Below are 12,923 nucleotides of genomic sequence, written 5' to 3'. Positions count from 1 at the left end.
ACGCCATCTTGGAAAAGGGGGTGAAAACACATATTTGGCTGTATATCCTAAACTATCCAACGTAAAAAAATTTTGTGAAGACATGTTTCGTAACAAATTGCTTTGCCTACAATTATTTCTGTGTGACTTTTTATCATAAAGCCAAAATTCAAAATTATAAGTAAAAAAATCCTTTTTTGCTTAATAACTTTTTTCTTCTGATTTTATCAAAAAATTATGTTATAACAATTTTGTAGAGAATCTTTTTCTGAAGATTTTTCTCCGTAACTTTTTTAAATTTCGTTAATTGGAAACGCTGTTACAGCGCTCCAAAGTTGACGGGATTTGTCAATGCTCACAAGACGGTCAAAACAACATTTTTACTTTATTTTTATGATCTCTCGTTTATTTTAAACAAATTTTTGAAAAATTTTGTTCAATTCCAACAATTATATATATCATCCATAGTAAAGCTCGATATTATGGTATATGCCTCGATGGTTGATTTCATCGACAAAATAAATAATTCTAATCTTGTAATAATTATTATAAAAATATATAGTAATAATTAAATAAAGTAAAATGGGGTTTCTTTTTTCCTTTATATTGTTTTCTATTTGAAACTACATCTTCTCGAAATTGACATTTACTAGACCTCATAATCGTGTGGCTAATTTGAAATATATGAGTTATATTATAATCTTATAACTTTGTTATTTTATATATTACGGTGTTTAAGTTAAGAGGTGGTCAAATGTGGCTCATGTTTTGTGTTATATTGCGGACGGTTCTTGAAAGTTCTCATAGCTTGCCTACTCGTCTTTTTGAGATTTTACTTTAAAATGTAGATACTAATGAATATTTTATATCTAAATAAAATAAAGTGTTAAAGGGGCTGATCAAAAGAAGACGTGTTATCAAATTTGAGCCAACAGCATTTCGGCTTCTATATTCACTTATAATCTGTGCATGTTTTTCTATAGATAATCTTTGAAAAATCCTGCGGAAAAATCAAATCCAACAAATATCTTGTTTGGTTTATTGGGATTTGGGATTGGATCCTAGGGATTTCTTTATAGGTACAGCCTCGTATATTTTTATCCTGAATATTCTGTTGATTATTCGCGTAATAATTTTATATTCTCAATATACATTTAATTTTGCAGGAATTCTTAAATAGAAGCAAAAATGGTAATACTCAGTCCCTTTGTATATTGGGCGCAAACGTCGAAAATTATTTCGTTAAAAATTGATTTGCGAAACGCTGAAAAACCAAACATCGATGTTATAGAAAATAACATAAAATTCTCGGCACAAGGTTTTGGTGCTCATGGATTTTCCAATTATGTATTCAATTTGGATTTATATGCTTCGATCAAATTAGTAAGTATATTCTGATTAGAAACATCTAAAATATTTTCATATTAATATCTCTTCTCTTTAATATTATATCTCTTCTACTGATTTAAAAAAGGAGAAAAAATCAACATAGGAATTACTAGTAAGAAGCCTTTTGTTGTTCAAATCTTACTGATAATTTTAGAGCAAAGATGAACAGAACACAACAGTCAAGGTATATGAAAATCGTATTGAAGTGGTTTTAGAAAAAAATGAGGCAGCTTGGTGGCCAAGATTAACAGCACAACCACAAAAGCCTGCCTGGCTTAAGGTAGCTATGCTATTTTATATTATAATTTTTATTTTTTTCTGTGTAAAAGATAAACTCAATAATACTGAACCAGCTTTAATAATACACATACACTATGCATCATGGGTTTCCAAGGTTTCATACAAAACAACATTCAGTCACCTGGAAGGTAATGCTAAATTATATAATACAATAGTACTTTTATGGAACCAGCTGCCAGATATTTCTCAACAGTTACGATTTAGGGGCTTTTAAGAGAAGAGCGTCTCTTACATATACTATAAGCCAGAAACGCTCTTCCAACCCACCTATCGTAAGTGTCCATGAGTAACAGCGGTAAGTACTTAATTTTAAGTGACCCGATTGCTTGTTTGCCTCCCGTGTGAAACAAAAATAATAATGTTAAAACTAAATTTCAAAATCTATTTCACTTTATTTGTTATATTCATCCATTTCCAAAAAAAACAAACACATTTGTTAGGTAAAAACAAATTGTTTCCAATTATAATTAGTCATGGTGCATACCCACACAATAAAATTTAATTATATTTTGCCTAAGAAAAGCAAGGAGTTACGCCAACTTAGATAAATTGTTTTATATAATTTTCAGATTAATTTTGACCAATGGAAAACCGAGGATGATGGAGGAAGTGAAGAGGAAACTCGTGATGTTACGAAGGATTATCCGGGGATGTATGACAAACTGCATAAAGAAGAGTTTGGATATCGGAAAGGTAAAGTAAAATTTCCTAATACCTGGACTAGGATAGAAACTTTAGTGAAGTCTTTAAATTGTCTTGAATTACTTTCATGAAAATATATCTGTAGATGTAGTGATGACTTTCGGGAATTCATGTAATTACAACACAAAACAAACTGTGCCGAGCCAATATATTATAATCAATAAGAATATTTAATTACTTATAATAAGCATATATTGAAGATGATTTTTACTATTATTACCTATTTTAACAATGTCTTTGAAAAACTAATAATAATAGTAATATGGTCTATCAGAAAAAAGGCTAATTATCTTTATCGTAATCAACTCTTAGATAACAATATTAAGTAGGAATGACGTATTATTCGTAACTCAAATTTAACAAACGAAACATAAATTTATTATTCAGTCTGTCAATAATTGTGTTGAACTGGAAAATGTCAGAAGAATCGAGTAAGAATTAATATTAATTTCATGAATTTAGTGTTTTGTGTAAATTTAAAAAAAATCCGTACAAGTATGTTAGCGCAATTTCTTCCTAATCTCGATGATGCGCACTCATGCACCTCTGATATTAATGAAGAGCTGCTTGACAAGATCAAACGCCTGCAGAATTTTTGCATACGTTTTATATTTGGTCTTAGGAAATATGACAGTGCGTCCAAATTCCGCAGGCAGCTCGGGTGGCTACCTATTCGACAAAGACGTGACGCTCATCTCCTTCAACTTCTACACTCAATTCTTTTCAATCGCAAAACTGCCTCGTATCTTTAAAATGAATTCAAATTCTCAGGTCCTTAAAAGTTAAAACTATAGGATGTCTCAGTATGAGTGCATTTTTTAAAATTGTAATATTTTTGGTTTTCCTGCAAGTGGCAACTCTGAAATTTGACAGGTGTCAACTCTGTTTATTCCGATTATTAAAAATGGAGCGCTTTTTGAAAGAACAACTCGTTATAATTGTGAAAACTTATTACAAAAGTAACGCTGAAAACGCCCGCAAACTTCACCAAATTTTCAGCCGAGAAAGTGCACCTAATGTGTCAACCATTCGAAGAGTGGTCAAAAAATTTGAAGAAACTGGGTCAATAAGGTATGGATAATAAGAATCCTTTGCGTCAACGTACCGGTCGGTCCCTTGAAGACATTGCTGCTGTAAACGAGAGTGTCGCCGAATACCCGAAAACATCAATTCGACTTAGCAAATTTTGACTAAAGACCTTCATGCGTACAAGATTCAGTTAACTCAGGAGCTCAAACCAGCAGACCAAGGAAGGCACCGGCAATTTGCTCAATGAGTAATGGAGCAAAGAAAAGTCGATGCCAAGTTTTCGAAAAGAGTCATTTTCTCCGATGAACAGAACACATTATCTCACGAAATCCTGATGTCAACTGGCCACCAAGATCGTGCAATTTAACGCCGTGCGATTTTTTCTTTGGGGTTTTGTGAAATCTCGAGTTTATGCGAATAAACCCCAAAACCTTTCCTGAGCTCAAATCGAAAATCCATCATCGGTGAGATACAGCCACATCTCTGTGAAAAAGTCATGGAAAATTTCATGAAGAGTGTAATGGCCTATCATCGTAGCCGTGGAGGTCATTTGCCGGATATTTTATTCCATACTTAATCGGAACATGTCTTCTTTACAATACAATAAAAATATCAGAACTCTGTCATAAAATACTTGTCTTTATTTAAAAATGAAAAAGTGCACTCTTACTGAGACACCCCTTATATGTTACTCTCCTCTAATAGATGGTTATTGGAAACTTCATCTCACAGCTCATCCTTGTAAGGCAATTCGTTTAGGATCACCACCATTATGTTGTGAATAGGCTGCTCAACTCGACAATTGGCTACCTCCCTAACAATAAACATTTAAAATTTGTAATTCTTATTCTTTATCGTGTATTGTATCGCAATTCATGAATCCGTGAGATAAGCTTTTAAGTTTTTAGTTTACTTTTTTAATTTTTTTTTTATAATTCTGTTTATGCACTTCTTGCACTTCATCATATTTCTTTTATAGTTTTTTTCCATTACTAGGGTTGCATGGAAGAGATCGCTTCTTAGCGATAAGGCCTCCCGTTGCATCCCTTATTATTTTATGTATTATGTCATTTGTTTTTGTATAAATGTAACGAATTTGAATACATAAAGAAATAATTTAAAAAATGCAGGCAAGTAGCTCACCCTTTTTAAACAAAAAAAGGAGGTTATCAATTTGATGTATGAACCGCATTTTATGTGTAGATTTGAAATAAACCTGTAAAATTAATTTTATTTAGAAGTAGCCAGGTTTAATTTATTATAGACTAAATTTATGATTTTAAAATAAAATTTTCCATGTTACAGAAGAGGTGAAAAAGGTATACCTCATATTATACAACTTGTTTCAATTTATCGGCTTCACATACGTACTATGCGTAATGATGGTGCGATTCTTTAAACTGGAATATGCATCCATAGAGGGCACTTACGAGCATGTAGGGGGAGCTATGAAGTTCCTTCAATTAATGATGTTCCTCGAAGTTATGCACCCGTTATTTCGATATACTAAGGTATTTTGTTGTCTTTAAAATAGTTATGTAACAAAAGCTGATCTTAATACATATAAATTACGCGTCACGTTGTTTGTCCGCTATAGACTCCTAAACTACTGAACCGATTTCAATCAAATTTGCACACCGTGTGCAGCTTGATCTAACTTAAAAGATAGGATAGCTTACATCTCAATTTATAACGCAATATTATTTTATTACAAAATATTTGTTTATTATTTGATAGTCACAGTTTTAGCAGATGGCGCTTTGTTGAAAGTACCTACCAACGTTTCAAATAAGCTACAATTTAATGGCATAACCACAAAAAAGCATGGTGGTCCCCATGACTGGTGTTCTCCTACCGTTTCCCTTGAATAGTTTACTACTATGTAATATAACGAAAACCTTAGCCACAGCAACGCTTGGCCGGTCTGCTAGTTACTATATAAATATAGACACAATTACAACGAGTTAACGATTTTCAGGGAAGCCCTCTTGTAGCATTCTTACAAGTGGGTGGTCGGGCGTTCGTATTATTTGCAATGATAGACGCGGAACCACGGATGCAGACGAAACCTGTAGTGTTTTACCTATTTTGTATTTGGACCCTGATTGAGGTTGTCAGGTAATAAGTTTTCCTCTATGAATATTTGTAAGAAGATCATAGCTGTAATTCGGTATGCTGCAAACACAGTTTTGCCTCCATTTTTAATTGTTACATATAGAAGGTTGGTGGGAATCGAACACATTGCTTCCCGATTAAATACTGTGTATGCGTTTTAATAACTAGCATGCATAGAATTTATATAGTGAATTAATAATCATCTTTATACAAATCTTTATCGAGAATTTGAAAAAAAAACCCTGTTTTAAAATGGCTAATTTGTGTTAGAATAATGAAAATGATTCAGCTGTGGCCACATATTAATATTATGGTTTATGGATAAGGTTACTTATACATGACAAGATGTCAATATAATTAATATATAAATATGTCTTGTTGGTGTTAGTATTCACTTTAACTTGCCTTTCCAACAAACAAAAGCAATAAAGTGTATCTGTCAGATTGTTTCTTACACTAAATATTATTAGAACACATGTATTTATGTAGGTGTTTCCTTAAATATTACTTTAATGCTATTAAATAAGTATGTATATTATGTATTTATATGTTCTTTCAGGTATCCCTTTTACATAGCACAACTTTACAGAAAAGAGATTTATCTCCTAACCTGGTTACGTTATACCTTGTGGATCCCACTCTATCCCTTGGGAATCCTCTGTGAGGCAATCGTCATACTAAGAAATATCCCCTACTTTGAAGAAAGTGGTAAGTTCACTATCTCCCTGCCCAATGAGTGGAACTTTGCTTTCCATTTGCCTAACTTTCTCAGGGTATACCTTCTGATACTAGCCTTTCCCGGTATGTTCTTTGTTATGAAACATATGCATAAACTACGTACAGTCAAGCTTAAACCAAAAATCATCATTAAAAAATGTAAGTAAGAATTAGTACTCTGTTAAACTGTCAAAAAAAACTCTGTCTGTAGAAGAAAACTATTTCTGTATTACAACATCGATGGACACGGCCATGAGTTAAACATTAAAATCAAACAATAAAAATAGTAAGAAGTAAACAAACATCATCAAACATATATCTTAAGATCTAACATAAGCAATGTAACATTAATATGCTTACACACCATTAGTGTTTAAGCATATTAATTATTTTAACCATACAATGGATGTAACTATTGTTTTTAATTTGTATTATAAACATCCTTATTGCAGAATTCCTCTTTTCCTATATTAAAATGAAATATTTCCAACTATTAATAACTTGAATCAAGCCAAAACTGTTGTATTAAATTTATTTTATGAAAATATTTTCTCCTATAACATTATTTTTAATATCAATTGTGGGAAGCAAGAAAACCTGCTAAAATAGATTATTTATTAAAATTAAATACCTAACTGCTGTAAATTAATTTTCTTTGTTTACATACATATTTTAATTCTTTGCTAAAAACGTGTTTAGTAATTCGTAATTAGTAAGGTTTAATAGTTTAAGATGACCTGACCTAAGATTTTATAAGTTGTATTTTTAAAATAAAGACTATGTTTTTAAGTTTACTACAGCATAATATTTTGTTTACCTTAACAGAACTGTAAATACTAAACAATGTATTACCTAAATGATTTTATTAACAAGTAGAGTTAAAAATAAGTATATAGGTTAGGGTGGTCCTTATATTTCGACTTTTGAATTATCCTCGGGGCACTTTCTCATTTGATTATATACCTCTAAATATGAAATACGTGTTTTTTTGTTTTTGTTTTTGTTAAGATTTAGAGGTCGCTACCAGCTGTCAAATTTTTTACAAATAATATATTTTTTATATTATTAACACTCAATTAGATACCAGTCTTGATGTCTCTAAATTGAGTGACAGACAAGCAACTATGGTCGTGACATCTACTTTGAAATGTGCAGGCTATGGTCCATCAGAATTTAATGTCAATAGATCTACTATGCGTCGGTAATGGGTCAAAAATCGCAAAGCTGTGCAGATTCGCTCAAAAGCGAGTTTAAACCTAATTCGTCATTAACAATCCATTGGGACGGTAAACTTCTCGAAGATATTACTGGACACAAAACTAAAGATCGGCTGCCAATTTTGACATCAGGATATGGAGTTTATCAACTACTCGCTATTCCAAAATTGGAACGTGGAACAAGCGAAGCTTGTGCGTCCAGCTGTCTATGAAGCTATAAAGTCATGGAATTTGAGCTATAAAGTAAAATGTTAGACAATGTTTTGACACTACTGCTGTAAATACCGGCTTAAGGAGTGGAGTATTCGTCCTTCTGGAGCGCAAAATGAATAAAAATAAGCTTTGGTTTGCTTGTTGTCACCACATAATGGAAATTATGTTGTCAGCTGTAGTGGATCAATTGCTTGCCCCATCTAGTGCTCCTGATATACAATTATTCAAAAGATTTAAGAACAATTGTAACACTATTGACCAAAGCGACTTCAAATCAATAACAGCTGATGACGCTGAGGCAAATATTCTTGCAGAAGTGGCCGCAGACAGGATTTCGTTTGCATAAAAGCAACTTCAAGTACATGAACCTCGACATGACTACAGAGAACTGTTGAATCTTACTATCATTTCCTTAGGAGGTGTTCCTGACAAAAGCGTTTCATTTCAGAGACCTGCTGGTCTTCATCGAGCTAAGTGGATGGCAAGAGCCTTGTACAGTTTAAAAATGTTTTATTTAAGCATCAGTTTAAGCTAACGAAGAAGGACGAAAAGGCTGTGAGAGAAATATGTATTTTCACGGTGATGATTTATGTCAAATATTGATCAAGCAGTCTTCGAGTCAGTCAGCACTTAGAAGCGACTTACAATTATTAATAGACCTTAAAGCTTCAACAGAAATATAGCTACTGATGTGCTGATAAAGATTTTAAATAATTTGTCAGAAGACATAGTTTCGCTTGCGTTTTTCAATGACGAAGTTTCAGTTCAAGAAAAGAAAAAAATGGTAGAAGTACTCAAAATTTAAGGCACAGAGGATTGCTTAAAACGAATAAACCTTGACATCGCACATATCGACAAAAAAAAATAGAAAACTTCGTGAGTAGTCCATTCCTTAAGATTCTTCCAGACCCTAGATCTCTCATCATGTTTTTTTTAAAAGACGTCGAAACCTGGAACGAAGACGCTGATTATATAGCTGCCAAAAATATCGTTCATTCATTGCGAGTAGTGAACGACATAGCTGAGAAGAATGGAAGAATATAAAAAATTAATTACCACAAATGAAGAACAGAAGCAATATTTGCTTTTGATGGTAAAAGAGTATAGGATAAAGTACCCTAATACTAACAATTCAACCCTTGTATCTTTAAAATAAACAAATCAGATATCTATATAATATCTTAATTAATAACAATAACAATAATTTCGTAACATTTTTAAGACCTGGGTATAAAAATAAAGAATTCTAACAAATACAGATTTTCAATTTTTATTTAAAATTCAAACCTTGGTAGCGACCTCTAAATATCATTTAAAATTTTCAAAAAAAATACTGAAACACTTTTTTAAGGATATATATCCAAATTACGTGGTGCCCCGCGAAATTAAAGAAAAAAAATTTTTTTCTTAGGAATAAGGACCACCCTAATATAGGTGTCTGTAATCTAGTTTTCATGAAAATAAGTTGCTATTACATTTTATTATGGTTTAATGAAACTTCAGTAGTGTTTGTTTTTAATAAGTCCAAACGAATGACTCTGTAGTTAGAGGATAACACACAAACAAAAAAAATTTGGTGACTTATTTTCAAATACCAAAGACATTAGCTTATTACCCTGTGCATTTTGATATAATAAAGATTGTTTAGATTGTAAGGACTTACAATATTTGTTCTTCCTCTAAGAATGACAAATGGAATAGATTAGTTATTATTTTATTTTTGTTACTTTTCTTTTGTTTTAAAATAAAAATATAAATAATATATTATTATTTCTTTATTACATACTAACAAAATGTGTAAGAAGAATAAGCTATTAGACATAATAAAAATATTTCAGTGTTTTAATATTACCTTTATTAATTAACTACAATAAATATACAGATGTTGATAAACTGCAAGAAATATAGCGAAGTCTCTTGCTTATAGTTCAAAGGATTACTCACAGATTTAAGACCGCAGCTTTAATTCGGTTCTGTCAACCCAGGCAGATGGGTCAGAGTGAGCATAGAATTCATGGAATATTGGCTCAACTAGTGCATCCGGTGGCACTAACTTATACACGCGCTCACCATAGTAAGTTCCAACCTGAGAAATAAATTATCTTTAATAGATATACTTAATGTATTTATAAAAAATATATTTTAAGTTTTGAATTTAACATATCGCTATCTAACAAAATAACATTTTACCTCCCATCCAGGGACATTACGCATAAGCTCTGCTTCAGCATCACGGTTTCTACGCAATTGCTTCATGTACTCGCGGTCCCTTTCCGCTAGCAACATTGGGTATATTGCCATCTTTGCAGATCTCATTTCAATTTTAGCTTTTTTAACCTGTTTGCAATTTAAATAATAAAGATAAGCAGACACAGTGGTCATACCAATGTAACCAGCTATCCATGTTAAACCTGAAAAACATTACATTTTAAAATTGAGTAATACAGATTAAGACTGCTTGATTCAGCCTTAAAAATTACGTTAATTCTGAAAATTTAGTCATTGTTTAATGATATTACTAGCAAGTATCTTTATAGGTAGGATAGGAAAATATCAATTGTCGTTGGTAAATATTTATAAAACAACCTAAAACGGTTACATAATATTGGATTTTCTTAGAGACAGTCTTACTGGTGTAACTTACCACTAAAATATGATTTGGCGGGAATCCTTTTGAATGGAATAGGTCTGTATCCTCCAGGAGGTGGTAAATCTTGTTTTCGAACTATTTGACAAGCCTCAGCCATTTTACGGCTTTTATTTTTGTAAAATTGTAATCAGAAATCGGAAGTCTGAATATTTTGATTTTTTGACAGTGACAAATACACCTCCAACACCGTGGAGAACAAAACACAGATGTAGCGCAAACTGCAGAGTGCAGACTATCATGCTTTTAAATTAGTCTAAACACGGTTCATTTGAGTCCGTTTTATTTCCTAGACAACGAATAACAAATTTGGCTTGACTTTCGAATATCTTGTGAGATACCTATTTGATTATTAATAATGGAATCAATAAACGAAGAAATTCAAGCAAATTTACCTGACCCACCAGATGAAGAAACTGAAATAAAACTAAGACCACTGGAAAGAATTAAATTAAACCCAAAAGTGCCTCCTGAGCCTTCAGCCTATGGGAAGGGAAAAAATTTTAGCCGACCTTGGATATTACAGGATGGTCGAGAAGTTCCAAAATCGGGCAGTGAAATGCGAGAAAGTTTTTGTGTCCCAAAGAAACCACCCAAAGGAGAAGGTACATAAAGTCTGCATAAATATATATTTATTATAGAATAGTGGGCAGACAGGCAGGTAGCTCATTTAATGTTAAGTGATACCGCAGCCCATTTGCACTCAATGCCTGAAGGCTGGCGAGTGTGTTCCCGGCCTTTTAAGAATCGGTACGCTCTTTTCTTGAAGGAGTCCAAGTCGAAATGGTTTGAAAATACTTTAGTTAACGTTTCGGTACTAATCGACAACTGACAGAAATTCCTGCATAGCTAGTGTAAAGAGTATCCCCTGTGCTGTCATCCGCATAGCAATGAATGTAAGTTGCAACGTATCATTAATATGCAGAAGAAGCCTGAGAAGAAGATATATTTACCTACTTAGCTCATTTGCGTATTTGAAGTTGAATCAAGAGCCCCGCTGTAAATTATCTTAGATTGACGCCTCTAATTTATTAATTTCTAAACTATGTATTTAAAGGTATTCGAAAGCGAATGTTAAAGGATTTCTTTTGGGAGCAAATGTTAGATGAAGTAATTGAAGAACTCGCCACCTCCCAGCCTGTCGCCGATTATTGCACAGAGTACGAGTCTAACTTTATCAAGGAGCAGTTTGAACCACGAAATTTGGAAATTACTGCGGATAAAAATGTAATATCACTATCTTGATTTTAGCGCTAAGTCTGATTGTCGTAGGCCGAAAATTTTTACATACTGTAGTCATTCTGAATCATCCTTTCTGAATGGCATCCTTATGCCGGCCATACACACTACGGTCTACCGGAGAGGTCTACCTGCGCAGGCATACCGGCGCAGGTGGACCTCTCCGGCAGGTAGACCTGTGCAGGTTTTTGAATCTGCGCAGGCGACCGGCGCAAGATCGAAAATCGATTCTTTCGAGTGACACTGTACGGTGTACCTGTGCGTGTGTGCGTGTACTCAGGTCGCCTGCGCAGGTTGTTAAGATAGTAATCGGCATTTCCTTCAAATAATCTCTTCTAAGTACTTTATACAAAGCCTCACATGTTTCAGGAATAATTTTTCCAAGTGCCTGAGGCGAAATAATTGTTGAAAATTTTAGGTCCTCATAACTTCTGCCAGTTGTGAGAAATCTCAATGTAACTGATAATCTTTCGTGCGCAGAAATACTATTTCTCATAACTGTGTCTTCTTTTTTTATTATAGGAGTAACCATTTCAAGTAATATAAGGTATGTTTTCTCGTCCATTCGCAGATAGTTTTTAAAATCTTCTGGTTCAAATTTCAATTCATTTAATAAATTAACATGACTATATGTTTTCCTTTTCAATAACCAATGCTTACACCACTTTCTTCGCTTGTTTTTCGTATCATTTTTCTTTGATACCATCGCAAAGAGAACTGAAGACCGCTCCGATACACCGGAACGTCCCCATACACGCTACCATTGTTCGGTAAACCTGCGCAGGCATACCTGCACAGATTACCTCTCCGGTAGACCGTAGTGTGTATGGCCGGCATTAAAGACAAAGAAATTTCTCTTTTAATTTTGAGTTAGTAAATTACAGATGCATCTGAAATATCCATTATACGGCACGGGTTCCAGCGCAATAACTTATTATAGCGAAAGCGTTAAAAAGACAGGACCAGTAAGTTATTTATATATTACGACAATACAAGTAGCTTCATATACCCAGAATCAGCTTTTACATTTTTACAAAATTTTAACACAATTACTCAAAACTACAAACTATTTTTCCATATTTAAGATACGTAAGTACCTAGTATGAAAATCTCTACCTCATCTTAGTTTAGCTAACTAATCCCATTTAACTCGTTACCAGGGCGAAATTCTGGAGAAGTTTCGTAGATGCCAGTACTTTACAAAACCAATGGAGGAGAGACTAGACAATGGCTGGGTCTTGTAATTGGTATTATTAAAAGTACCTAATAATATTAGCAAATTCTTTTATTTCAAAACCAATTGTAATTAAATTTAAGTCTAAATTATACATTTACTTAATACAGCCGTAAGAATTAATAATTTCGCTACACATTAC

At 33.0% G+C, this 12,923-nt stretch overlaps 3 protein-coding genes across 3 annotated transcripts; 2 read left to right on the top strand and 1 right to left on the bottom strand.

Annotated features, from left to right (window-relative positions):
• The first annotated feature begins 860 nt into the window (after positions 1–860).
• LOC125050492 (very-long-chain (3R)-3-hydroxyacyl-CoA dehydratase) lies at positions 861–9,420 on the top strand. The gene is made up of 8 exons (XM_047650382.1): positions 861–1,058; positions 1,146–1,362; positions 1,523–1,648; positions 2,238–2,361; positions 4,705–4,910; positions 5,378–5,517; positions 6,074–7,127; positions 9,096–9,420. The coding sequence occupies exons 2-7, from the start codon at positions 1,168–1,170 to the stop codon at positions 6,396–6,398; spliced, it is 1,116 nt and encodes a 371-aa protein (XP_047506338.1). The 5' UTR covers positions 861–1,058; positions 1,146–1,167; the 3' UTR covers positions 6,399–7,127; positions 9,096–9,420.
• A 78-nt stretch (positions 9,421–9,498) lies between these two features.
• LOC125050495 (NADH dehydrogenase [ubiquinone] 1 alpha subcomplex subunit 13) lies at positions 9,499–10,482 on the bottom strand. The gene is made up of 3 exons (XM_047650386.1): positions 10,306–10,482; positions 9,852–10,072; positions 9,499–9,747 (listed from the first exon to the last, which is right to left on the bottom strand). Exons 1-3 carry the CDS (start codon positions 10,406–10,408, stop codon positions 9,610–9,612), a joined length of 462 nt encoding a protein of 153 aa, XP_047506342.1. The 5' UTR covers positions 10,409–10,482; the 3' UTR covers positions 9,499–9,609.
• Positions 10,483–10,556: 74 nt separating this feature from the next.
• Positions 10,557–12,822, top strand: LOC125050422. Its single transcript, XM_047650269.1, has 4 exons — positions 10,557–10,913; positions 11,366–11,535; positions 12,432–12,512; positions 12,708–12,822. The coding sequence occupies exons 1-4, from the start codon at positions 10,667–10,669 to the stop codon at positions 12,789–12,791; spliced, it is 582 nt and encodes a 193-aa protein (XP_047506225.1). The 5' UTR covers positions 10,557–10,666; the 3' UTR covers positions 12,792–12,822.
• Positions 12,823–12,923: the final 101 nt, after the last annotated feature.

This window comes from Pieris napi, chromosome 6 (assembly GCF_905475465.1).
Source record: "Pieris napi chromosome 6, ilPieNapi1.2, whole genome shotgun sequence".
Lineage (NCBI taxonomy): Eukaryota > Metazoa > Arthropoda > Insecta > Lepidoptera > Pieridae > Pieris > Pieris napi.
Note: the sequence above shows the minus strand (reverse complement) of the source record. Positions and strands in the feature narration are given on the sequence as shown.

What these genes read in the sequence shown, in the direction of transcription:
- LOC125050492 (XM_047650382.1), top strand. Translation starts at nt 1,168, where the DNA reads ATGGTAATACTCAGTCCCTTTGTATATTGGGCGCAAACGTCGAAAATT. An exon ending in AGAGTTTGGATATCGGAAAG is followed by an intron (nt 2,362 to 4,704) that starts GTAAAGTAAAAT and finishes TCCATGTTACAG; the next exon opens with AAGAGGTGAAAAAGGTATAC. An exon ending in ACCCTGATTGAGGTTGTCAG is followed by an intron (nt 5,518 to 6,073) that starts GTAATAAGTTTT and finishes ATGTTCTTTCAG; the next exon opens with GTATCCCTTTTACATAGCAC.
- LOC125050495 (XM_047650386.1), bottom strand. Translation starts at nt 10,408, where the DNA reads ATGGCTGAGGCTTGTCAAATAGTTCGAAAACAAGATTTACCACCTCCT. An exon ending in CGCCAAATCATATTTTAGTG is followed by an intron (nt 10,073 to 10,305) that starts GTAAGTTACACC and finishes AATGTTTTTCAG; the next exon opens with GTTTAACATGGATAGCTGGT. An exon ending in GTAATGTCCCTGGATGGGAG is followed by an intron (nt 9,748 to 9,851) that starts GTAAAATGTTAT and finishes TTTATTTCTCAG; the next exon opens with GTTGGAACTTACTATGGTGA.
- LOC125050422 (XM_047650269.1), top strand. Translation starts at nt 10,667, where the DNA reads ATGGAATCAATAAACGAAGAAATTCAAGCAAATTTACCTGACCCACCA. An exon ending in AAATTACTGCGGATAAAAAT is followed by an intron (nt 11,536 to 12,431) that starts GTAATATCACTA and finishes AGTAAATTACAG; the next exon opens with ATGCATCTGAAATATCCATT. An exon ending in GCGTTAAAAAGACAGGACCA is followed by an intron (nt 12,513 to 12,707) that starts GTAAGTTATTTA and finishes ACTCGTTACCAG; the next exon opens with GGCGAAATTCTGGAGAAGTT.